Source organism: Salvelinus fontinalis, unplaced genomic scaffold (genome assembly GCF_029448725.1).
Source record: "Salvelinus fontinalis isolate EN_2023a unplaced genomic scaffold, ASM2944872v1 scaffold_0599, whole genome shotgun sequence".
Lineage (NCBI taxonomy): Eukaryota > Metazoa > Chordata > Actinopteri > Salmoniformes > Salmonidae > Salvelinus > Salvelinus fontinalis.
The window spans coordinates 35,694-63,528 of NW_026600808.1; the positions used below are offsets into that span (position 1 = coordinate 35,694).

At 45.8% G+C, this 27,835-nt stretch overlaps 1 protein-coding gene across 2 annotated transcripts in view; it reads left to right on the forward strand.

Annotated features, from left to right (window-relative positions):
- Positions 1 to 24,721, forward strand: part of LOC129846608 (dynamin-2-like) — a 44,816-nt gene extending 20,095 nt beyond the window's left edge. Inside the window, exons 9-21 of one of the 2 annotated variants that reach the window (XM_055914559.1) lie at positions 123 to 258; positions 540 to 607; positions 2,282 to 2,420; positions 6,564 to 6,650; positions 8,178 to 8,248; positions 9,208 to 9,271; positions 9,353 to 9,463; positions 14,227 to 14,336; positions 14,522 to 14,633; positions 16,189 to 16,353; positions 21,004 to 21,230; positions 21,632 to 21,883; positions 22,813 to 24,721. In XM_055914559.1, the coding sequence (XP_055770534.1) occupies positions 123 to 258; positions 540 to 607; positions 2,282 to 2,420; positions 6,564 to 6,650; positions 8,178 to 8,248; positions 9,208 to 9,271; positions 9,353 to 9,463; positions 14,227 to 14,336; positions 14,522 to 14,633; positions 16,189 to 16,353; positions 21,004 to 21,230; positions 21,632 to 21,883; positions 22,813 to 22,879 (1,609 nt within the window). In that variant the 3' untranslated portion in view covers positions 22,880 to 24,721. Of the gene's footprint in view, positions 1 to 122; positions 259 to 539; positions 608 to 2,281; positions 2,421 to 3,873; positions 4,013 to 6,563; positions 6,651 to 8,177; positions 8,249 to 9,207; positions 9,272 to 9,352; positions 9,464 to 14,226; positions 14,337 to 14,521; positions 14,634 to 16,188; positions 16,354 to 21,003; positions 21,231 to 21,631; positions 21,884 to 22,812 lie in introns of both variants that reach the window. The other variant, XM_055914560.1, reaches the window with a different exon arrangement.
- Positions 24,722 to 27,835: the final 3,114 nt, after the last annotated feature.

Consider the following 27,835-nt stretch of genomic DNA (forward strand, 5'->3'; position numbering starts at 1 on the left):
TACTCTTGTAATATGACTGTGTGTGTGTGTGTGTGTGTGTGTGTGTGTGTGTGTGTGTGTGTGTGTGTGTGTGTGTGTGTGTGTGTGTGTGTGTGTGTGTGTGTGTGTGTGTGTGTGTGTAGGATGGTTCAGCAGTTTGGTGTAGACTTTGAGAAGCGTATTGAGGGATCAGGTGATCAGGTGGACACTGTGGAGCTCTCTGGAGGAGCTAGAATCAACAGGATCTTCCACGAGAGATTCCCCTTCGAACTGGTCAAGGTAAACACACACACACACACACACACACACACACACACACACACACACACACACACACACACACACACACAGTGTTTTACTATCATTGCAGGGACCATAAAATGTATTCCCAATCCAAATCCCTAACCGTAACCCTAAGCTTAAAATAGTATTTTTCCTTGTGAGGACCGGCGAAATGTCCCCACTTCTCAGAATGTTCCTTGTTTTACTATCTATGTGAGGACATCTGGTACCTAGTAAAACACACACACACTGATTTCCCTTCTGTGTGTGGTGTTCAGATGGAGTTTGATGAGAAGGAGTTGAGGAGAGAGATCAGTTATGCCATCAAGAACATCCACGGAGTGAGGCAAGTACAGACAGACAGCTATCTACCTGTCTGTCTCCCTCTCTGTTTATCTGTCTCTACCTGTCTGTCTGACTGTCTGATTTTAAACTATTATTTCTTAACATTAGAAGCTCAGCGGTGTGCGATGTAGCAGCAGGATACACACAACCGTCTGTTCCATTAATACACACCGGTGTCAAAAACGAACCTCACATGTGAGCGGTTTCATGTGAACGAAGATGAAAATATCTGTTAGAAATGTAGAAAGAGGGGAGATGCAATATACACCAACTAGCATGGGTTGTTATGACCATGGGTTGTTTATATAACCAGGGTTGTTTATATAACCAGGGTTGTTAAAATGACCAGGGTTGTTATTATGACCAGGGTTGTTAATATGACCGATGTTAATATGACCAGGGATGTTAATATGACCAGGGATGTTAATATGACCAGGGTTGTTATTATGACCAGGGTTGTTAATATGACCAGGGTTGTTAATATGACCAGGGTTGTTAATATGACCAGGGTTGTTAATATGACCAGGGTTGTTAATATGACCAGGGTTGTTAATATGACCAGGGTTGTTAATATGACCAGGGTTGTTAATATAACCAGGGTTTTTATTATGACCAGGGTTGTTAATATAACCAGGGTTGTGTCTTTGGCTACTGGACAATGAAAGTTCAATATAAAATAATTGCCTCCATGGATATGCTCTGATTACTTTGAAGCAAGGTAAGACATGCCTCATTATACCTAGTAAAACGTTCAGGATTCAAACATTGAAGTAGATGTTTTCCTACTGCTAGTAGTTCTGTGAGTAGTGGTGTGTGGCGCGCTGATGAAGCCAGCCTTTCGTTGTGTATCTGCTGTTTGAGACGCCGTAGTAGCAGCTCTCGTGCTGTCTGGTAGAGGCTCAATGACTCTGTATCTGTGTGCTGTACGCGTGTGATAAATAACATACGTAACCAATATACTGTATACGAGACAATTTAATTCCACTAAATTATGAACATTTTGATCGACTGGTATTTCCATCGATGAAGAGGCTAAAAAAAACATAATTCTTCTCCCAAACAATTGGCCTGTGACAATTTTATTTATCGGCTTTTCAAAAAAAAATGTATTGGCCAAAAGCCGGCTATTACCGGCTAACGGAAACCTTTGTCTGTCTGTTTCTACCCACATGTCTATCTACCTGTCTGTCTCCACCAACATGTCTATGTCTGTCTGTCTCCAACTACATGTCTGTCTGTCCGTCTCCAACTACATGTCTGTTTGTCTGTCCATCTGCCTCTACCTACATGTCTGTGTGTCTGTCCATCTGCCTCTACCTACATGTCTGTGTGTCTGTCCATCTGCCTCTACCTACATGTCTGTGTGTCTGTCCATCTGCCTCTACCTACATGTCTGTGTGTCTGTCCATCTGCCTCTACCTACATGTCTGTGTGTCTGTCCATCTGCCTCCACCTACATGTCTGTGTGTCTGTCCATCTGCCTCTACCTACATGTCTGTGTGTCTGTCCATCTGCCTCTACCTACATGTCTGTGTGTCTGTGTGTCTGTGTGTCTGTCTGTCTGTGTGTCTGTCTGTCTGTCTGTCTGTCTGTCTGTCTGTCTGTCTGTCTGTCTGTCTGTCTGTCCATCTGCCTCTACCTACATGTCTGTGTGTGTGTCTGTGTGCCCCTCCAGAACAGGCCTGTTCACCCCTGACCTAGCCTTTGAGGCCATAGTGAAAAAGCAGATCATTAAGCTGAAAGAGCCCTGTCTGAAATGTATGGACCTGGTGATCCAGGAGCTCATCAACACCGTGCGCCAGTGCACCAATAAGGTACCTCGCTGCATGGAGCCTGTAAAGCCGTGCCATGTTACTCCAGGCCACATGGGGGCGCTACGGAGCTAGCCTTTAATGCTACCATGCTAACCTAGGCCCCAGGGTAGTGCACTGCATGGAGCCTGTAACGCCCTGTCATGCTACTCCAGGCCACATAGGGGCGCTATAGAGCTAGCCTTTAATGCTTCCATGCTAACCTAGGACACAGGATAGTGCACTGCATGGAGCCTGTAACGCCCTGTCATGCTACTCCAGGCCACATAGGGGCGCTATAGAGCTAGCCTTTAATGCTTCCATGCTAACCTAGGCCCCAGGGTAGTGCACTGCATGGAGCCTGTAACGCCCTGTCATGTTACTCCAGGCCACATAGGGGCGCTATAGAGCTAGCCTTTAATGCTTCCATGCTAACCTAGGCCCCAGGGTAGTGCACTGCATGGAGCCTGTAACGCCCTGTCATGCTACTCCAGGCCACATAGGGGCGCTATAGAGCTAGCCTTTAATGCTTCCATGCTAACCTAGGACACAGGATAGTGCACTGCATGGTACTGTACAGGGTGATGTTGACCCTAAAAGCTGATCTGGGATCAGTTTAGCATTTTCCCCACTAATGGTTAACGATTAGGTTAGGTTAGAATTGGGGGAAGAGAAGCTGATCCTAGATCTGTACCTAGGGGACTTCACACCAGGGAGCATGGAGCCTGTAATGCCTGACATGCTACTCCTGGCCACAGGGGGGCGATGTGGAGCTTCTAGTGTTTTCAGGGTGTTGTGGTGTTAGATGTGTGAGAGTGTTTATGTTCCTCCTCATGTCTCTGGTTCCCCCTGAAGACAAACTGCAGATTGACACACGCGTGCGGGGACACACACACACACACACACACACACACACACACACACACACACACACACACCTTGTGACTTAGTGGATGTCAAAGTCTAGTAACAGATGCCAGTATGAACTAACTGACTAAACAAAATGCCTTTTATCTCTCTCTCTCTGTGTTCTTCTCCCTCCATCTCTCTCTCTCTCTCTCTGTGTTCTTCTCCCTCCATCTCTCTCTTTCTCTCTCTGTGTTCTTCTCCCTCCATCTTTCTCTTTCTCTCTCTGTGTTCTTCTCCCTCCATCTCTCTTTCTCTCTCTGTGTTCTTCTCCCTCCATCTCTCTCTTTCCCTCTCTGTGTTCTTCTCCCTCCATCTCTCTCTTTCTCTCTCTGTGTTCTTCTCCCTCTATCCCTCCATGTCTCCCTTTCTCTCTCTTTAATGTTATTTCTCTTTCACTGCTCCCCTACCTCTCTCCCTCAATCTGTTTCTATCACTTCCGGACTTCCCTGACTACTCCCCACCATGACCCCTCCCACGGACACTTCCCCACGTCAATGACTCCTCCCACTCCCTGGCTCCTCCTTCTCCTGCCCTACCGTGATAAACTACATCTCCCATGATGCTCCAGAACAGGCCTGTTCACCCCTGACCTAGCCTTTGAGGCCATAGTGAAAAAGCAGATCATTAAGCTGAAAGAGCCCTGTCTGAAATGCGTCGACCTCGTCCTGTCCGAGCTCACCTCCCTCGTCAAGAAGTGTACCGAAAAGGTAAAGAGAAGAATCACAGTGGAGGGAAGGAAAGAAAGAAGGAGGGAAGAGAGAAGAATCACAGTGGAGGGAAGGAAAGACAGAATGAGGGAAGAGAGAAGAGGGACAGTGGAGGGAAGGACAGAAAGAAGGAGGGAAGAGAGAAGAATCACAGAAAGAAGGAGGGAAGAGAGAAGAGGGACAGTGGAGAGAAGGACAGAAAGAAGGAGGGAAGAGAGAAGAGGGACAGTGGAGGGAAGGACAGAAAGAAGGAGGGAAGAGAGAAGAGGGACAGTGGAGGGAAGGACAGAAAGAAGGAGGGAAGAGAGAAGAGGGACAGTGGAGGGAAGGAAAGAAAGAAGGAGGGAAGAGAGAAGAATCACAGTGGAGGGAAGGCCAGAAAGAAGGAGGGAAGAGAGAAGAGGGACAGTGGAGGGAAGGACAGAAAGAAGGAGGGAAGAGAGAAGAATCACAGTGGAGGGAAGGAAAGACAGAATGAGGGAAGAGAGAAGAATCACAGTGGAGGGAAGGAAAGACAGACAGAAGGAGGGAAGAGAGAAGAGGGACAGCGGAGGGAAGGACAGAAAGAAGGAGGGAAGAGAGAAGAATCACAGAAAGAAGAAGGGAAGAGAGAAGAGGGACAGTGGAGGGAAGGACAGAAAGAAGGAGGGAAGAGAGAAGAGGGACAGTGGAGGGAAGGACAGAAAGAAGGAGGGAAGAGAGAAGAGGGACAGTGGCTGCGTCCAGATTGTCTCTCCTTACTCCCAAAGAGTGCACTCGTTCACTTTCTTTCAAGGAAATGACTGAAATGACTGTGGAAACTCCCTCTCTAGCCCCATGCCTCCACCAATCTAATGCTTTTAGATTTGAGGGAAGCAGTGAACGAGTGTACACTTTAGGAAGAAGGAGACATTATTGGAACATACCCAATAAATTGATGAATGAAGAGAATTGTGTTTCTACCAAATCTCCTGCTAGTCTCACCTCTTTTCCCTCCCTCCACCCCCTCCACTCTCCCTAATTGATTTAATTTCTCCTCACCCCTCTGGGTAGAATTATTGCTGTCTGTAGCCACTACCCCCACCCCAACACCTCCCCATCAGCATTGGCTTTAGGAAGAAGTCCAGGCTGACTACATTGCAGACGTAATCCCGATCGAATCTGGCTATTTAATCTGAGAGTAAATAGAGCCGAATATATTGATAAAAGTCACCTTGTCCCAGAGAGATTTACACGGTTATCAGAACGTCACGCCAGGGTAAGCCTACACATAACACAGCCCTTATTTTAAGTGTTTTTAAAATGTCCTATGGGAAAAATGAATGGTGGAAAGACAATTGGAAACCTTTCCCTGTTTGACCACTAGGTTTTATGGGTATTATGACACCTCCACTGTAGTCGGCCTGGAACACAACCTGTGCCCCTAAATCCAACAGCACCTCCCTCTGATTCCACACCCGCCCCCTTCCTCACAGTGATTGTTGCATCAACTTCCCTTCACCCCACCCCTCCCTCGTTTACCCAATCAAAACACTCACCTCCCCGTATTGCAGCTTAAAACGTCAGCCCCAAAACCTTTGTCTTTATCGTTCCCCCTATGTAGCTCAGGGGGAAGACATTCTGTGTGACACATTCTTTCCTATGCTTACCCAACCATGTCCAGTCACTCAACCCCTACTTTTGACCAATCAGAACGTTCCTCCTGTGTCTTTAAATCCTCTCTCTGACTCTCCCCTCTGTTCCCTAACTCACCTTGTGCTAACATGCTAAATCACAGGTGTCAAACTCATTCCATGTCTGCAGGCTTTCACTCCTCTCTCAGATTGATCAATTCAGACTGATACCTGTGGGATATTGATGACAGTTTTGTGAGCATGCTGGGATACCTGTGGGATATTGATGACAGTATTGTGAGCATGCTGGGATACCTGTGGGATATTGATGACAGTATTGTGAGCATGCTGGGATACCTGTGGGATATTGATGACAGTATTGTGAGCATGCTGGCTAAAACCAGATAAAAATCTCCTAAATCAGATAAAACTACCCTCAAACCAGTTTGTGTTAGTTTAAACTGGTTTTCCTTGATTCAAACTGGTTGATGTTAGTTTATACCAGATATACTACCAAGCAGGATCAATGTCCTATCTGCATGACCCCTCTATGTTAACTGTCTGTTCCCTACACATGTCAATCACTAGGGGTGTGTTTGATGGGCAGGATGGATGACCCCTCTATGTTAACTGTCTGTCCCCTACACATGTCAATCACTAGGGGTGTGTTTGTTTGGCAGGATGGATGACCCCTCTATGTTAACTGTCTGTTCCCTACACATGTCAATCACTAGGGGTGTGTTTGATGGGCAGGATGGATGGTGTGTGTCTGAGTCAGAGAGAGGTGTGTGTGTGTGTGTGTGTGTGTGCATGCATGTGTGCATGCATGTGTGTGTGTGTGTGTGTGTGTGTGTGTGTGTGTGTGTGTGTGTGTGTGTGTGTGTGTGTGTGTGTGTGTGTGTGTGTGTGTGTGTGTGTGTGTGCCGTCAGTACCTGCAGTATTGTGTGTTGGTCCACAGCTTGGCTCCTACCCCAGACTGAGAGAAGAGACAGAGAGAATCGTCACAACCTACGTCAGAGAGAGAGACATCAAAACCAAAGACCAGGTGAGAGAGAGACATCAAAACCAAAGACCAGGTGAGAGAGAGACATCAAAACCAAAGACCAGGTGAGAGAGAGACATCAAAACCAAAGACCAGGTGAGAGAGAGACATCAAAACCAGAGACCAGGTGAGATAGAGAGATCAAAACCAGAGACCAGGTGAGATAGAGAGATAGAGAGAGACATCAAAACCAGAGACCAGGTGAGAGAGAGATATCAAAACCAGAGACCAGGTGAGAGTGAGATGTAGATGGAGAGAGACATCAAAACCAAAGACCAGGTGAGAGAGAGACATCAAAACCAGAGACCAGGTGAGAGAGAGACATCAAAACCAGAGACCAGGTGAGAGAGAGACATCAAAACCAGAGACCAGGTGAGAGAGAGACATCAAAACCAGATACCAGGTGAGATAGAGAGATATATGGAGCGAGAGAGACATCAAAACTAGAGACCAGGGCCTCCCGGGTGGCGCAGTGGTCTAGAGCACTGCATCGCAGTGCTAACTGCGCCACCAGAGTCTCTGGGTTCGCGCCCAGGCTCTGTCGCAGCCGGCCGCGACCGGGAGGTCCGTGGGGCGACGCACAATTGGCATAGCGTCGTCCGGGGTAGGGAGGGTTTGGCCGGTAGGGATATCCTTGTCTCATCGCGCTCCAGCGACTCCTGTAGCGGGCCGGGCGCAGTGCGCGCAAGCCAAGGGGGCCAGGTACACGGTGTTTCCTCCGACACATTGGTGCGGCTGGCTTCCGGGTTGGAGGCGCGCTGTGTTAAAGAAGCAGTACGGCTGGTTGGGTTGTGCTTCGGAGGACGCATGGCTTTCGACCTTCGTCTCTCCCGAGCCCGTACGGGAGTTGTAGCGATGAGACAAGGTAGTAATTACTAGCGATTGGATACCACGAAAATTGGGGAGAAAATGGGATAAAAAAAAAATAAAAAAAAGTAGAGTCCAGGTGAGAGAGAGAGAGAGAGAGAGAGAGAGAGAGAGAGAGAGAGAGAGAGAGAGAGAGAGAGAGAGAGAGAGAGAGAGAGAGAGAGAGAGAGAGAGAGAGAGAGAGAGAGAGAGAGAGAGAGAGAGAGAGAGAGAGAGAGAGAGAGAGAGAGGGAGAGGGAGAGAGAGAGAGAGAGGGAGGGAGGGAGGGGGAGAGGGAGAGAGAGACGCTGACATCTAGTCAAATGGCTACCCAGACTATTCACATTGCCCCCCTCTCCACACCACTGGCACTCTCTGTTGTCATCTATCCATAGTCACTTTAATTAACTCCACCTACATACTACCTCAACTAACCGGTGCCCCCGCACATTGACTCTATACCGGTACCCCCCTGTATATATTGTTGTTTTTTACTGCTCCTCTTTAATTACTTGTTACTTTTATCTCTTATTCTTATCCGTATTTTTTTAAACTGCACTGTTGGTTAGGGGCTCGTAAGTAAGCATTTCACTGTAAGGTCTACACCTGTTGTATTCGGCGCACATGACTAATACGATTTGATTTGATTTGACCCGACCTGTCTGTCCTGTCTGTCTGTCTCAGGTGCTGCTGTTGATTGACATTGAGCTGTCTTACATCAACACAAACCATGAGGACTTCATTGGCTTCGCAAAGTGAGTTGACCTCTAGTAACCCCTAGCAATGACCTTTCAACGTTCACCTGACTGTAACCCCTAGCACCGACCTTTCAACTTACACCTAGGTAACCCCTAGCAACGACCTACCTCTTAAGGATTTAGCCTCTTTTTTTCAATTTTCGCCTAAAATGACATACCCACATCTAACTGCCTGTAGCTCAGGACCTGAAGCAAGGATAAAAGATTTGGTAAAAGATAATACAAAGAAAAAAAAAACGTTATTTTGTAATTTTTTTGTACCATCATCTTTGAAATGCAAGAGAAAGGCCATCATGTATTATTCCAACCCAGGTGCAATATAGATTTTGGCCACTAGATGTCAGCAGTGTATGTGCAACGTTTTAGACTGAGCCAATGAACCATTGCATTTCTGTTCAAAATGTTGTATCAAGACTGCTCAAAATGTGCCTAATTGGTTTATTAATACATTTTCAAGTTCATAACTGTGCACTCTCCTCAAACAATAGCATGGTATTCTTTCACTGCAATAGCTACTGTAAATTGGACAGTGCAGTTAGATGAACAAAAACGTAAGCTTTCTGCCAATATCAGATATGTCTATGTCCTGGGAAATGTTCTTGTTACTTACAACCTTATGCTAATCCCATTAGCCTACGTTAGCTCAACCGTCCCGCGGGGGGACCCACTGATCCTGTAGAGGATATTATACTTTGTCCACTTCATGTCAGTTGTCCACGGCTGCGTCCCAATTATCTCTCCTTTCTCCCAAAGTGTGCACTTGTTCACTTCCCTTCACTGAAAGGAAACAACTGATATACTGAACCTCCTATCTAGCCCATGCCTACTCCACCAATCCAATGCTTTTAAACTCGTGGGGAGTAGTGAACGAGAGCACACTTCAGGAAGAAGGAGATATTATTGGGAAGCAGCCCGTATGTGATAGTCTTTCTATCTGGTGTCTGTCTCCCCTGTAGCGCGCAACAGAGGACCACTGTTACGGCAGCTATTAACAACAAGAAGAGAGTGATGCCAAACCAGGTACCACTACCCTCCTCCTCTCTCCTTTACTTCTCTCTCTCCCCCCTATCCTGAACTAATGGTCTGTCCCGCTGTGTGTAGGTGATCCGGAGGGGCTGGCTCACTATCAACATAAGCATTATGAAGGGGGGGTCCAAAGACTACTGGTTCGTCCTGACTGCAGAGTCACTGTCCTGGTACAAGGATGAGGAGGTAAGGGGGAGTGTGTGTGTGTGTGTGTGTGTGTGTGTGTGTGTGTGTGTGTGTGTGTGTGTGTGTGTGTGTGTGTGTTTGTGTTTGTGTTATATGGAAGACCGATGCACTTGTTTCTTAAACATTTGAACCAGAGACCAATGCATATTGGTTACATACAAGCTAGCAGCCATGTTGCCCCAAGCAAAGCTTAATACTGTGTCTAGTGGCTTGACCGGATCCAACCCTCAACCAGATACCATTGTTGTCTTAGACATTCAGGATATTCAGATAATGTCACCTAGACATCTAGCTAACTAACTAGATAGCTACTGAAACAGATGATGTCACCTAGATAGTTAGATAACTAACTAGATAGCTACTGAAACAGATGATGTCACCTAGATATCTAGCTAACTAACTACACTGCTCAAAAAAATAAAGGGAACACTTAAATAACACAATGTAACTCCAAGTCAATCACACTTCTGTGAAATCAAACTGTCCACTTAGGAAGCAACAGTGATTGACAATAAATTTCACATGATGTTGTGCAAATGGAATAGACAAAAGGTGGAAATTATAGGCAATTAGCAAGACACCCCCCAAAACAGGAGTGATTCTGCAGGTGGTGACCACAGACCACTTCTCAGTTCCTATGCTTCCTGGCTGATGTTTTGGTCACTTTTGAATGCTGGCGGTGCTCTCACTCTAGTGGTAGCATGAGACGGAGTCTACAACCCACACAAGTGGCTCAGGTAGTGCAGTTCATCCAGGATGGCACATCAATGCGAACTGTGGCAAAAAGGTTTGCTGTGTCTGTCAGCGTAGTGTCCAGAGCATGCAGGCGCTACCAGGAGACAGGCCAGTACATCAGGAGACGTGGAGGAGGCCGTAGGAGGGCAACAACCCAGCAGCAGGACCGCTACCTCCGCCTTAGTGCAAGGAGGTGCACTGCCAGAGCCCTACAAAATGACCTCCAGCAGGCCACAAATGTGCATGTGTCAGCCTATGGTCGCACAAGGGGTCTGAGGATCTCATCTCGGTACCTAATGACAGTCAGGCTACCTCTGGCGAGCACATGGAGGGCTGTGCGGCCCCACAAAGAAATGCCACCCCACACCATGACTGACCCATCGCCAAACCGGTCATGCTGGAGGATGTTGCAGGCAGCAGAACGTTCTCCACGGCGTCTCCAGACTCTGTCACGTCTGTCACATGTGCTCATGTGCTCAGTGTGAACCTGCTTTCATCTGTGAAGAGCACAGGGCGCCAGTGGCGAATTTGCCAATCTTGGTGTTCTCTGGCAAATGCCAAACGTCCTGCACGGTTTTGGGCTGTAAGCACAACCCCCACCTGTGGACGTCGGGCCCTCATACCACCCTCATGGAGTCTGTTTCTGACCGTTTGAGCAGACACATGCACATTTGTGGCCTGCTGGAGGTCATTTTGCAGGGCGCTGGCAGTGCACCTTCTTGCACAAAGGCGGAGGTAACGGTCCTGCTGCTGGGTTGTTGCCCTCCTACGGCCTCCTCCACGTCTCCTGATGTACTGGCCTGTCTCCTGGTAGCGCCTGCATGCTCTGGACACTACGCTGACAGACACAGCAAACCTTTTTGCCACAGTTTGCATTGATGTGCCATCCTGGATGAACTGCACTACCTGATCCACTTGTGTGGGTTGTAGACTCCGTCTCATGCTACCACTAGAGTGAGAGCATCGCCAGCATTCAAAAGTGACCAAAACATCAGCCAGGAAGCATAGGAACTGAGAAGTGGTCTGTGGTCACCACCTGCAGAATCACTCCTGTTTTGGGGGGTGTCTTGCTAATTGCCTATAATTTCCACCTTTTGTCTATTCCATTTGCACAACAGCATGTGAAATTTATTGTCAATCAGTGTTGCTTCCTAAGTGGACAGTTTGATTTCACAGAAGTGTGATTGACTTGGAGTTACATTGTGTTGTTTAAGTGTTCCCTTTATTTTTTTGAGCAGTGTAGATAGCTACTGAAACAGATGATGTCACCTAGATAGTTAGCTAACTAACTAGATAGCTACTGAAACTGATGATGTCACCTAACTAACTAGATAGCTACTGAAGCAGATGATGTCACCTAGATATCTAGCTAACTAACTAGATATCTACTGAAACAGATGATGTCACCTAGACAGTTAGCTAACTAACTAGATAGCTATTGAAACAGATGATGTCACCTAGACAGTTAGCTAACTAACTAGATAGCTACTGAAACAGATGATGTCACCTAGACAGTTAGCTAACTAACTAGATAGCTATTGAAACAGATGATGTCACCTAGACAGTTAGCTAACTAACTAGATAGCTACTGAAACAGATGATGTCACCTAGATAGTTAGATAACTAACTAGATAGCTACTGAAACAGATGATGTCACCTAGATATCTAGCTAACTAACTACACTGCTCAAAAAATAAAGGGAACACTTAAATAACACAATGTAACTCCAAGTCAATCACACTTCTGTGAAATCAAACTGTCCACTTAGGAAGCAACAGTGATTGACAATAAATTTCACATGATGTTGTGCAAATGGAATAGACAAAAGGTGGAAATTATAGGCAATTAGCAAGACACCCCCCAAAACAGGAGTGATTCTGCAGGTGGTGACCACAGACCACTTCTCAGTTCCTATGCTTCCTGGCTGATGTTTTGGTCACTTTTGAATGCTGGCGGTGCTCTCACTCTAGTGGTAGCATGAGACGGAGTCTACAACCCACACAAGTGGCTCAGGTAGTGCAGTTCATCCAGGATGGCACATCAATGCGAACTGTGGCAAAAAGGTTTGCTGTGTCTGTCAGCGTAGTGTCCAGAGCATGCAGGCGCTACCAGGAGACAGGCCAGTACATCAGGAGACGTGGAGGAGGCCGTAGGAGGGCAACAACCCAGCAGCAGGACCGCTACCTCCGCCTTAGTGCAAGGAGGTGCACTGCCAGAGCCCTACAAAATGACCTCCAGCAGGCCACAAATGTGCATGTGTCAGCCTATGGTCGCACAAGGGGTCTGAGGATCTCATCTCGGTACCTAATGACAGTCAGGCTACCTCTGGCGAGCACATGGAGGGCTGTGCGGCCCCACAAAGAAATGCCACCCCACACCATGACTGACCCATCGCCAAACCGGTCATGCTGGAGGATGTTGCAGGCAGCAGAACGTTCTCCACGGCGTCTCCAGACTCTGTCACGTCTGTCACATGTGCTCATGTGCTCAGTGTGAACCTGCTTTCATCTGTGAAGAGCACAGGGCGCCAGTGGCGAATTTGCCAATCTTGGTGTTCTCTGGCAAATGCCAAACGTCCTGCACGGTTTTGGGCTGTAAGCACAACCCCCACCTGTGGACGTCGGGCCCTCATACCACCCTCATGGAGTCTGTTTCTGACCGTTTGAGCAGACACATGCACATTTGTGGCCTGCTGGAGGTCATTTTGCAGGGCGCTGGCAGTGCACCTCCTTGCACAAAGGCGGAGGTAACGGTCCTGCTGCTGGGTTGTTGCCCTCCTACGGCCTCCTCCACGTCTCCTGATGTACTGGCCTGTCTCCTGGTAGCGCCTGCATGCTCTGGACACTACGCTGACAGACACAGCAAACCTTTTTGCCACAGTTTGCATTGATGTGCCATCCTGGATGAACTGCACTACCTGAGCCACTTGTGTGGGTTGTAGACTCCGTCTCATGCTACCACTAGAGTGAGAGCATCGCCAGCATTCAAAAGTGACCAAAACATCAGCCAGGAAGCATAGGAACTGAGAAGTGGTCTGTGGTCACCACCTGCAGAATCACTCCTGTTTTGGGGGGTGTCTTGCTAATTGCCTATAATTTCCACCTTTTGTCTATTCCATTTGCACAACAGCATGTGAAATTTATTGTCAATCAGTGTTGCTTCCTAAGTGGACAGTTTGATTTCACAGAAGTGTGATTGACTTGGAGTTACATTGTGTTGTTTAAGTGTTCCCTTTATTTTTTTGAGCAGTGTAGATAGCTACTGAAACAGATGATGTCACCTAGATAGTTAGCTAACTAACTAGATAGCTACTGAAACTGATGATGTCACCTAACTAACTAGATAGCTACTGAAGCAGATGATGTCACCTAGATATCTAGCTAACTAACTAGATATCTACTGAAACAGATGATGTCACCTAGACAGTTAGCTAACTAACTAGATAGCTATTGAAACAGATGATGTCACCTAGACAGTTAGCTAACTAACTAGATAGCTACTGAAACAGATGATGTCACCTAGACAGTTAGCTAACTAACTAGATAGCTATTGAAACAGATGATGTCACCTAGACAGTTAGCTAACTAACTAGATAGCTACTGAAACAGATGATGTCACCTAGACAGTTAGCTAACTAACTAGATAGCTACTGAAACAGATGATGTCCTCTTTTTATGTGTGTTTGTGTGTGGGTGTGTGTATGTAATGTATGTATGTATGTGTGTGTTTATAACTATGTGTGTGTGTGTGTGTTGTGTCTGTGTATAACTGTGTGTGTGGTGTGTGTGTGTGTGTAACTGTGTGTGTGTATAACTGTGTGTGGTGTGTGTATGTATGTCTAACTGTGTGTGTGTCTAACTGTGTGTGTTTCCAGGAGAAAGAAAAGTACATGCTGTGTGTGTATAACTGTGTGTGTGTGTGTGTGTGTCTAACTGTGTGTGTGTGTGTGTGTGTGTGTGTGTGTGTGTGTGTGTGTGTGTGTGTGTGTGTGTGTGTGTGTGTGTGTGTCTAACTGTGTGTGTTTCCAGGAGAAAGAGAAGAAGTACATGCTGCCTCTAGATAATCTGAAGCTGAGAGACGTGGAGAAAGGTTTCATGTCCACAAAACACACATTCGCCATCTTCAACACCGAGTCCAGGTGTGTGTGTGTATCTGTAAACAGTGTATGTAACATTTAGAAATACTGTGTGTGTACTTTGTCAATAACTAAGTGTGTGTGTGTGTGTGTGTGTGTGTGTGTGTGTGTGTGTGTGTGTGTGTGTGTGTGTGTGTGTGTGTGTGTGTGTGTGTGTGTGTGTGTGTGTGTGTGTGTGTGTGTTCCAGGAACGTGTATAAGGACCTACGTCAGATAGAGCTGGCCTGTGACACACAGGAGGATGTCGACAGCTGGAAGGCTTCTTTCCTCAGAGCTGGAGTTTACCCTGAGAAAGACCAGGTAAAACACACCCTGACCCTGAGAAAGACCAGGTAAAACACACCCTGACCCTGAGAAAGACCAGGTAAAACACACCCTGACCCTGAGAAAGACCAGGTAAAACACACCCTGACCCTGAGAAAGACCAGGTAAAACACACCCTGACCCTGAGAAAGACCAGGTAAAACACACCCTGACCCTGAGAAAGACCAGGTAAAACACACCCTAACCCTGAGAAAGACCAGGTAAAACACACCCTAACCCTGAGAAAGACCAGGTAAAACACACCCTGACCCTGAGAAAGACCAGGTAAAACACACACTTTTATATTGCTATACTTGTGGGGACCAAATAATTGATTCCCATCCAAAATCCTATTTTCTCAAACCCCTAACCCTAAATATAACCCTAACCTTAACCATAAACCTAAACTTAAATTTAACCCCTAACCCGAAAACTATACCTAACCCTAAATCCTAAACCTAACTGTAACCTCTAACCCTAACCCTGAGCCTAAAATAGCAAAGGATCATGGTCGATGTAGTCGTTTTCATGCTGCCTGAGAGGGTCCTCGTAGCCTGCCGGCCGGCCCGTGATTGGTCTATTTCAGCACATGGTCCTGTGTGACGACAAATGTAGTCAGAATGGATCAGAATTTAATTACATATCTAGTATTCAGAATGGATCAGAATTTAATTACATATCTAGTAGTCAGAATGGATCAGTATTTAATGACATATCTAGAAGTCAGAATGGATCAGAATTTAATTACATATCTAGTAGTCAGAATGGATCAGTATTTAATTACATATCTAGTAGTCAGAATGGATCAGTATTTAATTACATATCTAGTAGTCAGAATGGATCAGAATTTAATTACATATCTAGTAGTCAGAATGGATCAGTATTTAATTACATATCTAGTAGTCAGAATGGATCAGTATTTAATTACATATCTAGTAGTCAGAATGGATCAGTATTTAATTACATATCTAGAAGTCAGAATGGATCAGTATTTAATTAAACATCTTGATATCTTCATTGATAGAGAACTTTAAAATAATTCATAGTGAGGTTCGAACTTGATCATAATAAACACATCGAGCCCAAAACGTTCGTATAAAAAATAATTGGTTTGGCCATTCCGGCGACCGTAATTTACAGAGGCTTTCTAGGGCAGACCAGGACGTTTGTCACTGCTAGGTTGCTACACAGGACCCGACCAGCAGAGATCGTGACGTCACACTCCAGACCTTACACTGGGTAACACACACGGAGGTACACGCACACACACGGATGGATACATGTACACGCAAGCATGTACACACACGTACACTCTCCTCCTCCCCCTTCCCCAGGTTGACAGTGAAGGCACAGGACCAGAAGAATCCTTCTTAATGTGTCTGATGCATCTCTCTCTCCCTCCTTCCTCCCCCCCTCGCTCTCTCTCCCCCCTTCGCTCTCTCTCCCTCCCTCCATCCCTCATCCCATCCATCCATCCCTCCCTCCCTCCATCCATCCATCCTTCCCTCTCTTCCCCCCCCCCCTCTCTTTCCCCTCCTCCCCTATCTCCCAGGTTGACAGTGAGGACACAGGACCAGCAGAATCCTTCTCTATGGATCCCCAGCTGGAGAGGCAGGTTGAGACCATAAGGAATCTAGTGGATTCCTACATCGGCATCGTCAACAAGTCCATCAGGGATCTAATGCCCAAGACCATCATGCACCTCATGATCAACAGCGTGAGTGGACACCGCACGCACACACACACACACACTGGAGCACACCACAGCACACGCGCACACACACACACACACACACACATACTGGAGTACACCAGAGCACACATGCATACACATACAACAGAGCACCTAAACACACACCAATCTATAAATGTATAAAAGTATTTATAAAGCCCTTTTTACATCAGCAGATGTCACAAAGTGCTATACAGAAACCCAGCCTAAAACCCCAAACAGCAAGCAATGCAGATGTAGAAGCACGTGGCTAGGGGGAGAGATGGGGAGAGAGAGAGATGGGGAGAGAGAGAGGGAGAGAGGGACAGAGGGAGAGAGAGAGGGAGAGAATAAAGTGTACCTTCAGACCCTGAGATGGTGAGAGAGAAATGGGTGAATTACAGGGAGCATACTTACGATTACACACGACACCAGAAAAGACAGGAGAATTATACCAGATGTAACAGGATAATTATACCAGATATAACAGGAGAATTACACCAGATATAACAGACTGACCCTAGCCCCCCTGGCACATAGACTATTGCAGCATAGATACTGGAGTCTGACACTGGGGGGGGTGGTCGGGGGACACTGTGGCCCCGTCCTACGGTACCCCCGGACAGGGCCAACCAGGCAGGACATAACCCCACCGACTTTGCCAAGGCACAGCCCCGACACCACCACAGAGATATCAACAGACCACCAACTTACTACCCTGAGACAAGGTGGTGTATAGCCCACAAAGATTTCCTCCACCGCACGAGCCCGAGGGGGCGCAAAACCAGACAGGAAGATCACGTCAGTGACTCAACCCACTCAAGTTGAGTTTAGCCTTACACGATGTGATTCACCCCTTGTAGGGACGGCGTGGGAGAGTACTAGCAAGCCAGGTAGAGAATCTCAGTAGAGTGAACGGAGCCGGCCAGGCAGAGACAACAAGGATGGTTCGTCACGCCTTGTCGTTCACCTTCGCACCCCTGGGCCAGACTACACTCAATCATAGGACCTACTGAGGAGAAAGATTTAAAGGTTGAGACTGAGTCTGCGTCTCTCACGTGGATCGGCAGACTATTCCATAAAAATGTATCTCTATAAGAGAAAGTCCTGCCTCCAGCTTTTTGCTTACAAATTCTAGGGACAGTAAGGAGGCCTGCATCTAGTGATCGTAGCGTACATGTAGGTACAGTTGAAGTCGGAAGTTTACATACACCTTAGCCAAATACATTTAAACTCAGTTTTTCACAATTCCTGACATTTAACTCTGGTAAAACTTCCCTGTTTTAGGTCAGTTAGGATCACCACTTCATTTTAAGAATGTGAAATGTCAGAATAATAGTAGAGAGAATGATTTATTTCAGCTTTTATTTCTTTCATCACATTCCCAGTGGGTCAGAAGTTTACATACACTCAATTAGTATTTGGTAGCATTGCCTGTAAATTGTTTAACTTGTGTCAAACATTTCGGGTAGCCTTCCACAAGCTTCCCATAATAAGTCGGGTGAATTTTGGCCCATTCCTCCTGACAGAGCTGGTGTAACTGAGTCAGGTTTGTAGGCCTCCTTGCTCGCACACGCTTTTTCAGTTCTGCCCACAAATGTTCTATAGGATTGAGGTCAGGGCTTTGTGATGGCCACTCCAATACCTTGACTTTGTTGTCCTTAAGCCATTTTGGCACAACTTTGGAAGTATGCTTGGGGTCATTGCCCATTTGGAAGACCAATTTGCGACCAAGCTTTAACTTCCTGACTGATGTCTTAAGATGTTGCTTCAATATATCCACATAATTTTACTTCCTCAAGATGCCATCTATTTTGTGAAGTGAACCAGTCCTTCCTGCAGCAAAGCACCCCCACAACATGATGCTGCCACCCCCCATGCTTCACAGTTGGGATGGTGTTCTTCGGCTTGCAAATCTCCCTCTTTTTCCTCCAAACATAACGATGGTCATTATGGCCAAACAGTTCTATTTTTGTTTCATCAGACCAGAGGACATTTCTGCAAAAAGTACGATCTTTGTCCCCATGTGCAAACCGTAGTCTGTCTTTTTTATGGCGGTTTTGGAGCAGTGGCTTCTTCCTTGCTGAGCGGCCTTTCAGGTTAAGTCATTTTACTGTGGATATAGATACCTTTGTGCCTGTTTCCTCCAGCATCTTCACAAGGTCCTTTGCTGTTGTTCTGGGATTGATTTGCGCATTTCGCACCAAAGTACGTTCATCTCTAGGAGACAGAACGCGTCTCCTTCCTGAGCGGTATGACGGCTGCATGGTTCCATGGTGTTTATACTTACGTACTATTGTTTGTAGAGATGAACGTAGTACCTTCAGGCATTTGGAAATTGCTCCCAAGGATGAACCAGACTTGTGGAGGTCTACAGGTCTTTTTTTCTGAGGTTTTGGCTGACTTCTTTTGATTTTCCCATGATGTCAAGCAAAGAGGCACTGAGCTTGAAGGTAGGCCTTGAAAAACATCCACAGGTACACCTCCAATTGACTCAAATGATGTCAATTAGTCTATCAGAAGCTTCTAAAGCCATGACATAATTTTCTGGAATTTTCCAAGCTGTTTAAAGGCACAGTCAACTTAGTGTATGTAAACTTCTGACCCACCTGAATTGTGATACAGTGAATTATAAGTGAAATAATCTGTCTGTAAACAATTGTTGGAAAAATGACTTGTGGCATGCACAAAGTAGATGTCCTAACCGACTTGCCAAAACTATAGTTTGTTAACAAGAAATTTGTGGAGTGGTTGAAAAACTGGTTTTAATGACTCCAACTTTTGTGTATGCAAACTTCTGACTTCAACTGTATGTATGGCAGGACCTAATCAGAGAGATTTTTTATTTATTTATTTATTTATTTTACCGTTATTTTACCAGGTAAGTTGACTGAGAACACGTTCTCATTTGCAGCAACGACCTGGGGAATAGTTACAGGGGAGAGGAGGGGGATGAATGAGCCAATTGTAAACTGGGGATTATTAGGTGACCATGATGGTTTGAGGGCCAGATTGGGAATTTAGCCAGGACACCGTGGTTAACACCCCTACTCTTACGATAAGTGCCATGGGATCTTTAATGACCTCAGAGAGTCAGGACACCCGTTTAACGTCCCATCCGAAAGACGGCACCCTACACAGGGAAGTGTCCCCAATCACTGCCCTGGGGCATTGGGATATTTTTTAGACCAGAGGAAAGAGTGCCTCCTACTGGCCCTCCAACACCACTTCCAGCAGCATCTGGTCTCCCATCCAGGGACTGACCAGGACCAACCCTGCTTAGCTTCAGAAGCAAGCCAGCAGTGGTATGCAGGGTGGTATGCTGCTGGCATTCCTTCCAGATGGGTCAGAACAAGTCCATGTAAGGCTTTGTAGGTTTGTAGGTAGCAGTAATACCTTGAAATCAGCCCTAGCCTTAACAGGAGGCACTGGAGTAATATGGTCATATTTTTGGTTCTAGTCAAGATTCTAGCAGCTGTATTTAGAACTAACTGAATTAATTACTCGATGCCAACACATCTTTCTAGCTAAGTTACATGTTATTAAAGCTATGTTGCACTTGGTGACCTCTGACTGTTTCATCCTAACATCGTTGGTGCCGACATGGATAACAATATCCCTATACTCACCAGTTTTAGCCTTAGCCAGCACCATCTTCAGATTAGCCTTTACGTCGGTAGCCCTGCCCCCTGGTAAACCGTGTATGATCGCTGGTTGATTCTTTTTAAGTCTAATACTGCGCGTAATGGAGTCGCCAATGAGTAGGGGTTTCAATTTGTCAGAGCTAATGGTGGGAGCCTTCGGTGGCTCAGACCCCGTGATGGGTGGAGGAGAGACCTGAGAAAGCTCGGGCTCTGACTCGTTGCTTAATGGGGAAAACCGGTTGAAAGTATTTGTCGACTGAATGAGCGTCACCGGTTGAGCATGTCGACAGCATTTCCTTCCAGAAGCCATGAGAAAATTGTCCGGCTGCGGGGACTGTGCGATGGGATTATACTACTATCTCTACTTACTGGTGGCACAGACGCTGTTTCATCCTTTCCTACACTGAAATGACCCTTGCCTAACGATTGCTTCTGAAGCTGGGCTTGCAGCACGGCTATCCCACCATAAGGCGATAGTTCTCCTGTATATTAGGAGTACAGCGACTGCAGTGACAAGGCATAATGTTACTCAGCTTTTTCGGCTGGTGGCGGTCCTGCAGATCCATGCCCAGATAAAGAGCCCGGGGTGAAAAATTTGAATGAAAAGTTGAGTGTGGACGTTGGTAAACTTGTTAAGTACAGAGTTTGATTAAACGGTTATTAGCGGAAAAAAAGTTTGGCAGGTAGCCAAGTAGCAACAAATAGCACGGCAGCATGGAGACGACGTGGAAGTGTGAACACACACGTACACACCAGAACCACACACATTTGTCAACAAGTCTGAGACCTCATGTCTTATGTTCTCTCTCCCCCCCTTCTCTCCTCCCTTGTCTCTCTCTCACTACCCTCGTTCCCCCTCTCCTCCCCCCTCCCCCTCTCTCTCTCCCCTCCCCCTCTCTCTCTCCTTCTCTAGGATAAAGACTTCTACCTGTATTCCTGTGGGGAACTGTGGAGTTTGATGTACTAATTCTCTCCTCCTCTCTCCCTCCCCCATCCCCCTCTCCTTCTCTAGGCTAAAGACTTCATCCATTCTGAGTTGTTAGCCTACCTGTATTCCTGTGGGGACCAGGGCAGTCTGATGGAGGAGTCAGCTGACCAGGCTCAGAGGAGAGATGAGATGTTGAGGATGTACCATGCTCTGAAAGAAGCCCTGCTGATCATAGGAGACATCAGTACAACCACAGTGTCAGCTCCTGTACCTCCACCTGTAGACGACACCTGGAGGACCAAGGAACCCAGGTAACAGAGAGAGATACGCATGTACACACACACATGTACTGTACACACACACGTACACACGTAGTTCGCATGTGCAAACACACACTAGGCTCTCACGTGTGGGTTAATGTACATTTGGATGTGAAACTGTGAATATAAATATATTTATTTCCCCTTTTTCTTCCTCTCTCTTCCCCCTCTATCTCTCTATATCTCTCCCCCCTCTCTGTCTTTCTCTCTGCCCCCTCTCTGTCTCCCGCCTCTCTCTCTCTCCCCCCTCTCTGTCTCTCTCTCCCCCCTCTCTGTTTCTCTCCCCCCTCTCTGTTTCTCTCCCCCTCTCTCTCTCCCCCCTCTGTCTCTCTCTCCCCCCCTCTATCTCTATCTCATTCCTCCTCTCCCCTCCCTCCTCCTCCCTCCCCCAGCCCCCCTCCTCAGGCCAGACCAGCCCCGGCCGCTGTCCCCCCTCCTAGTCGCCCCCCGGTAGCAAGAGGCCCCACCGCCGCTCCTCCTCCCTCCAGTCCCCAAAACCCAGCTTTCGGGGCGCCCCTTATCCCCTCTCGACCTGGACCCCCACCAGTCAACACCTACAGTGCAGCGGACCCTGTCGCCAATGTCCCCCTGATCCCATCTCGCCCAGCCAGGGTACCCCCAGCACTGCCCCCCGGCATACCCAGGTAAGAGCTCTGCTCCTGTGCAGGCGAGTGTGCACACCCCACTTACCTCTGGAGGAATGGAGGCTGGAACTGCTAGCACGGTCTATTGGGTCACAATAGGTCCCTTTTATTGGTAATGATTCATTCAGAGGGGTGGTGGTAGTAGTTGTGGTGCTGGTAGTGGTAGTAGTGGGGGTGTTAGTGGATGTGGTGGGGGGTTTGGTGGTTGTGGTGGTGGTAGTGGTTGTGGTGTTAGTGGTTGTGGTGGTTTTGGTGGCGGTAGTAGTAGTGGTTGTGGTGGTAGTAGTAGTGATGGTAGTGATGGTAGTGGTTGTAGTGGTAGTGATGGTTGGGTGGTGATGGTAGTGGTTGTGGTGGTAGTGGTAGTAGTGGTTGTGGTGGTTGTGATGGTGGTGGTTGTGGTGGTAGTAGTTGTGGTGGGGGGGGGGGGGTATAGTGGTGGTGGTAGTGATGGTGGTGGTTGTGGTAGTGATGGTAGTGGTTGTGGTAGTGTTGGTAGTGATGGTGGTAGTGGTTGTGGTAGTGATGGTTGTGGTTGTGGTGGTAGTAGTAGTGGTTGTGATGGTGGTGGTAGTGGTTGTGGTAGTGATGGTGTTGGTGGTGGGGGTTTGGTGATGGTTGTGTTGGTAGCGGTTGTGGTGGTAGTGATGGTGGTGAGGGGTTTGGTGGTAGTGATGGTGGTAGTTGTGGGAGGTTTGGTGTATCGTGGCTTGTGGGAATGATACATATGTTTTTCTCTTCTCTCCTCCCTCCCCCTCTCTCCTGCCTTCCTTCCTCCTGCACTCCTCTCACTCCCTCCCTCTCCCTCCACCTTCCCTCCATCTCTTCCTCCTTCACCCTATCCATCCCTCCCTCCTTCCCCATCCCACCTTCCCTCTCTCTCCATCCCTCTCCGCTTCCCTCCCCTCCTCTGTCCTCCTCTATAACAGAAGACCCCCAGCGGCCCCAGGCCGTCCCACCATCATACGCCCTTCAGAGCCTTCACTGCTGGACTAGACAGACAGACAGACAGAGACAGACAGACAGACAGACAGACAGACAGACAGACAGAGACAGACAGAGACAGACAGAGACAGACACACACAGACAGACAGAGACAGACAGAGACAGACAGAGACAGACAGACAGAGACAGACAGACAGACAGACAGACAGAGACAGACAGACAGAGACAGACAGACAGACAGACAGCGACAGACAGACAGACAGACAGACAGACAGACAGACAGACAGCGACAGACAGACAGACAGACAGCGACAGACAGACAGACAGCGACAGACAGACAGACACAGAGACAGAGACAGACAGACAGACAAAATGAACAATTACCACTCCTAATGTCCTTTGACTACAAAGAAACACTTTGCGTAACGTTGATGTTTTATTCCCTAACATGATTCAAGACTGTCTTTCATGTATTCTCTCTCAATATTCATATTGTCCTATTATTGTTATTTCATGTATTATTTACATTATTATTTACTCTTATTTACTATTTTTCATTTAAGCAACACTATGTACTTTTGATCACATTGTTTTTTTTTTAGCTGTTTAATACCTTCAATTTTTTTAAAGGATTGAGAGAGAGAGAAAAAATGAAACCTACAGTTCAAACCAGGGGATCAGACAGAATTTCAAATCAAACAGGTTTTTGTGAATACCTAGAATACTTCTTCACATGGAAGCACTTATTCAAATCTTCTTTTTTTTATAACAAATACACTCCATAATTAATAACAAAATACTTATTTCTTTATACTGTTTTAAATGTTTCTATCCTTACTGGATTATATGTACAGTTGTATTTTTAGATCTAATCTTCAATATGCACTTCGATATCTATGCAGGAGTATTATAGTAAGTCTTTTCTAGCTCGCAGCTTTTTTGAAATTCATTTTGATGAAATGCTAATTATGCTATAAAATGACTTGATTTCAATGGAAACTAGTTAGCTACAACTGCCCTCACAGTTCACTCAAAGAACAGTGGTAACCGGTCAGGGTTGGTGTCCATTCCGTTTCAATTTCAGTAAATTCAGAAAGTTCCAATCCTCTTCAATGCTCTTTAATGAGGAACATTTGGAATTGGAATTTGGTTTTCTCTCTGAATTGACTGGAATTGGCACCAACCCTGTAGTCAATATAGATACCTGGTGTCTCGTCAGTTATCGATGTTCAAAGGACCAAATTAGTAGTAGATAGTTGTTAGATAAGGGCCAGGATTCAATCAAAGATGCTTTGTCGATGAGCTCACTGCACTTGACTTTTAAAAGGTCATTTATGACATCCGCAGTGTTTACCACAAATGCAATCTCTGCAAACATCTAGGAAATTCCCTTTAAAATGATCATTGTAGAGAGTGTTGTTTGCTTATCGCTTCTTTAATTAAATCCCGGCTTTTAGCCCAGTCTATTGTAAATGGTAGCTTGCTGTCAATCTTGCCTCTGCTTCCTGAATAGACCAATCAAAATAGACCTGCTTCCTGAATGGACCAATCAAAATGGACCAATCAAAATAGACCTGCTTCATGAATGGACCAATCAAAATGGACCTGCTTCCTGAATGGACCAATCAGAAACCAGACAGAGGGGGTAGTGCACCACAAAGGGAATAGGATGCCGTTTCAGACTCTTTGTATTGTTTTTTTAAAAAACGACTTTTTCTATTTTTCTAAGTGCCTCTTACCTGTGGCTTTCCTATTGAATGAACAGATGAATGACATGATACATTAACAAAGGAATGAATCACTGGGTGAACAAGGGATGGTAGAATAGAACAGTATTGTGAAGAAGTATGTATAAAGATGTGATACGGAATAATAAAGAGATAAAGGGACTGAGGTGTGGTGTGGTGGCTGGTCTTTTTGTCCAAGTATTTTTGTTCCTGTTCATCCCCCCCTCTTCTTTCTCCTCTCTATCTCTATTTATCCCCTCATCTCTCTCTCCTCTCTCGCTTTCTCTCTCCTCATCTCTCTTTCTCTCCCTTCATCTCTCTCTATCACTCAATGAATGCAATCTCTGTAAATGACCTTCCCACTGCTCTATAACACTCCTTGGACTGAATCGTGTCCCGAGTACGGAGCAGCTGATGGACACACCTAACAATGAATACTGATGATGATGATGATGCCTTCTTGGTAATACCCTGTTAAAGTGACATCATCCTACGTCTAACTTCAGGGTCATGTCCCCTAATCTTTTGTTATGGGCTAGACAATTATATCATCCAATTCGTGAAAACTTGGTTATTTTGTTTTTAAATATCTAATTATATTCGTGTTTGTCAATTAATTTACTTCTGCCAGATGCCTTTTGAGGTTTTGGCTGAATACCATTGCTTTACGTTTTTGCCCGTTGGATATCTTTCAAAAAGTCTACAAAAGTTTTTTTTTTTTTTAAATACAAGGCCACTTCATGGAAACTTACGTGTCACTTTCTTAGGCTAATGCCACTTTCAAAACAAATAGGAACTCAAAATAAAACGAGCTCCGACTGGGAAAAATATTTTTGAACGGTCATGGAACTCTGAATTCCAGGTGGGAAACATCTTTCTAGAGCTGTGACTTTACCACCTGAAGAACACTGACGTCGTGATCTGACCTCGTTCCAGAGTTCCCCGTTATCTTGAAAGCACCGTATGCAACGGTCTCTGTGTTAAAATAGTATATATGTCGATGAATTCACTTCTGCCAGATGCATGTTTTTGAAGACCTTTGCGTTACGTTTTTTTGTCACTTGTGCTTCCATAGGCTATACAGCAGTCTGTGTGTCTGTCACTTGTGCTTCCATAGGCTATACAGCAGTCTGTGTGTCTGTCACTTGTGCTTCCATAGGCTATACAGCAGTCTGTGTGTCTGTCACTTGTGCTTCCATAGGCTATACAGCAGTCTGTGTGTTTGTCTGTAAGGGGCAACAGCAGTCCAATCAGGACCATATTCATCCTGGACCGTACCACAAACTGTCTCAGAGTAGGAGTTCTGATCTAGAATCAGTTTTGCCTGTTAGGTCATAATGAATCAGATTATAGGGATAGATCCTGGATCAGCACTCCTACTCTGAGGTGTTTTGTGGATACGACTCCAGGTCCTGGTCCTTTACAATAAAATAACAACTACACAACATTAAAATCACTGGCTGCCATGGCAACATGGTTAATAATGATCAAAGTACTACTCCTTTCTTAGTTACAATCACAACCTTAACAATTACACACAATTCTCCACTCAATGATGGAACTCTGGAGGGAGTTTCCACCATTGTTAAATCCATGACTGGAAGTGTGCAAGGCAAGTCCATACTTGGGGAAAAGGGTAGAGGATTGTGATATAACACACACACGTGCGTGCGTGTGCGTGCGTGCGTGCAGTGATTAAAACAAAAAACATGATCAGGAAAATAGGAGCCGAGGCTACATACAACAGAGTAAAGCAGAACATTCATACGTTGTGTTTCATCACAGTTAAAACCGGAGAGCAACATCTAAAGTCCACAACACATACTATATAATATAGGGGTGGGTGAGAGAGGGAGGGTGAGAGGGAGGGTGTGAGAGGGGGAGGGTGAGAGAGAGGGAGGGTGTGAGAGAGAGGGAGGGTGAGAGAGAGAGGGAGGGTGAGAGAGAGGGGGTGAGAGAGGGAGGGTGAGAGAGAGGGAGGGTGAGAGAGAGATTGTGGCCATAGAGTGAGTCTTGTGATACTATAGTAAAGTACAGGTCACATGAAGGTGTAGTTGCTGACTTCACAGAGACTCCATGCTACTGAGAAGAGTAAACTTCTACTACCAGAAGGGTACAGATCTTCCCTCAATAGTTATATGATATAAATATCATAGATTATATATAACATGTAGATATAAATATCATAGATTATATATAACATGTAGATATAAATATCATAGATTATATATAACATGTAGATATAAATATCATAGATTATATATAACATGTAGATATAAATATCATAGATTATATATAACATGTAGATATAAATATCATAGATTATATATAACATGTAGATATAAATATCATAGATTATATATAACATGTAGATATAAATATCATAGATTATATATAACATATAGATATAAATATCATAGATGATATATAACATTGTGAGATTAGTTTAGGACACATTTGGCATGAATTCTGTGGAATCAAAAATGTAAAAGTGTTTTCATGCGTTCACTCATGTTCCATAGATTGAGACTATAGAGACAAAAAGATGGAGAACATGTGTTCCAAAAGGAAGAGAGGAGAAGAGAAGAGAAGAGACGAGACGAGACGAGACGAGACGAGGACACTGAAGGAAGGAGTCAATGTCAACAGTGTCAAGTCCTGTGACCAAAGGTGAGACCGATTTCCCTGAAATGCTTAATGTCTGAGTTCTCTCCATGTTGTAGTACCAGGAAGAGGACAAAGGGGGCGGTGTAACCAGTGTTGCCTCTAACTCTCTGTCTGTGTGAACAGCTCAGCCTCCAGTCACCAGTCTACAGTCACAGCTCAGGAATGAAGCATTATAATTGCCCCAGTGATCAACAACTACATAGTAAGAAACATCAACATCACTGTGCAGAATCAGACCAAAGGTGAAACATTCATTATTGACATAGCTTATTCACAGAGCCTGTTTCAGGCATAAGCGGTCGTGGCCGGGGGCCCCCAACCCATTGGATCTTTAATGACCACAGAGAGTCAGGACACCTGTTTAACATACCGTCTGTAAGACAGCACTCTATATCGGGCAATGTCTGTGTTCTGTGGTCTGTCCCCAAACAATTCGAGCTTCTACTTTTAAAAATCCACCTTTCCAGAAACAAGTCTCTCACCGTTGCCGCTTGTTATAGACCCCCTTTAGCCCCCAGCTGTGCCCTGGACACCATATGTGAATTGATTGCCCCCATCTGTCTTCAGAGTTCGTACTGTTAGGTGATATAAACTGGGACATGCTTATCACCCC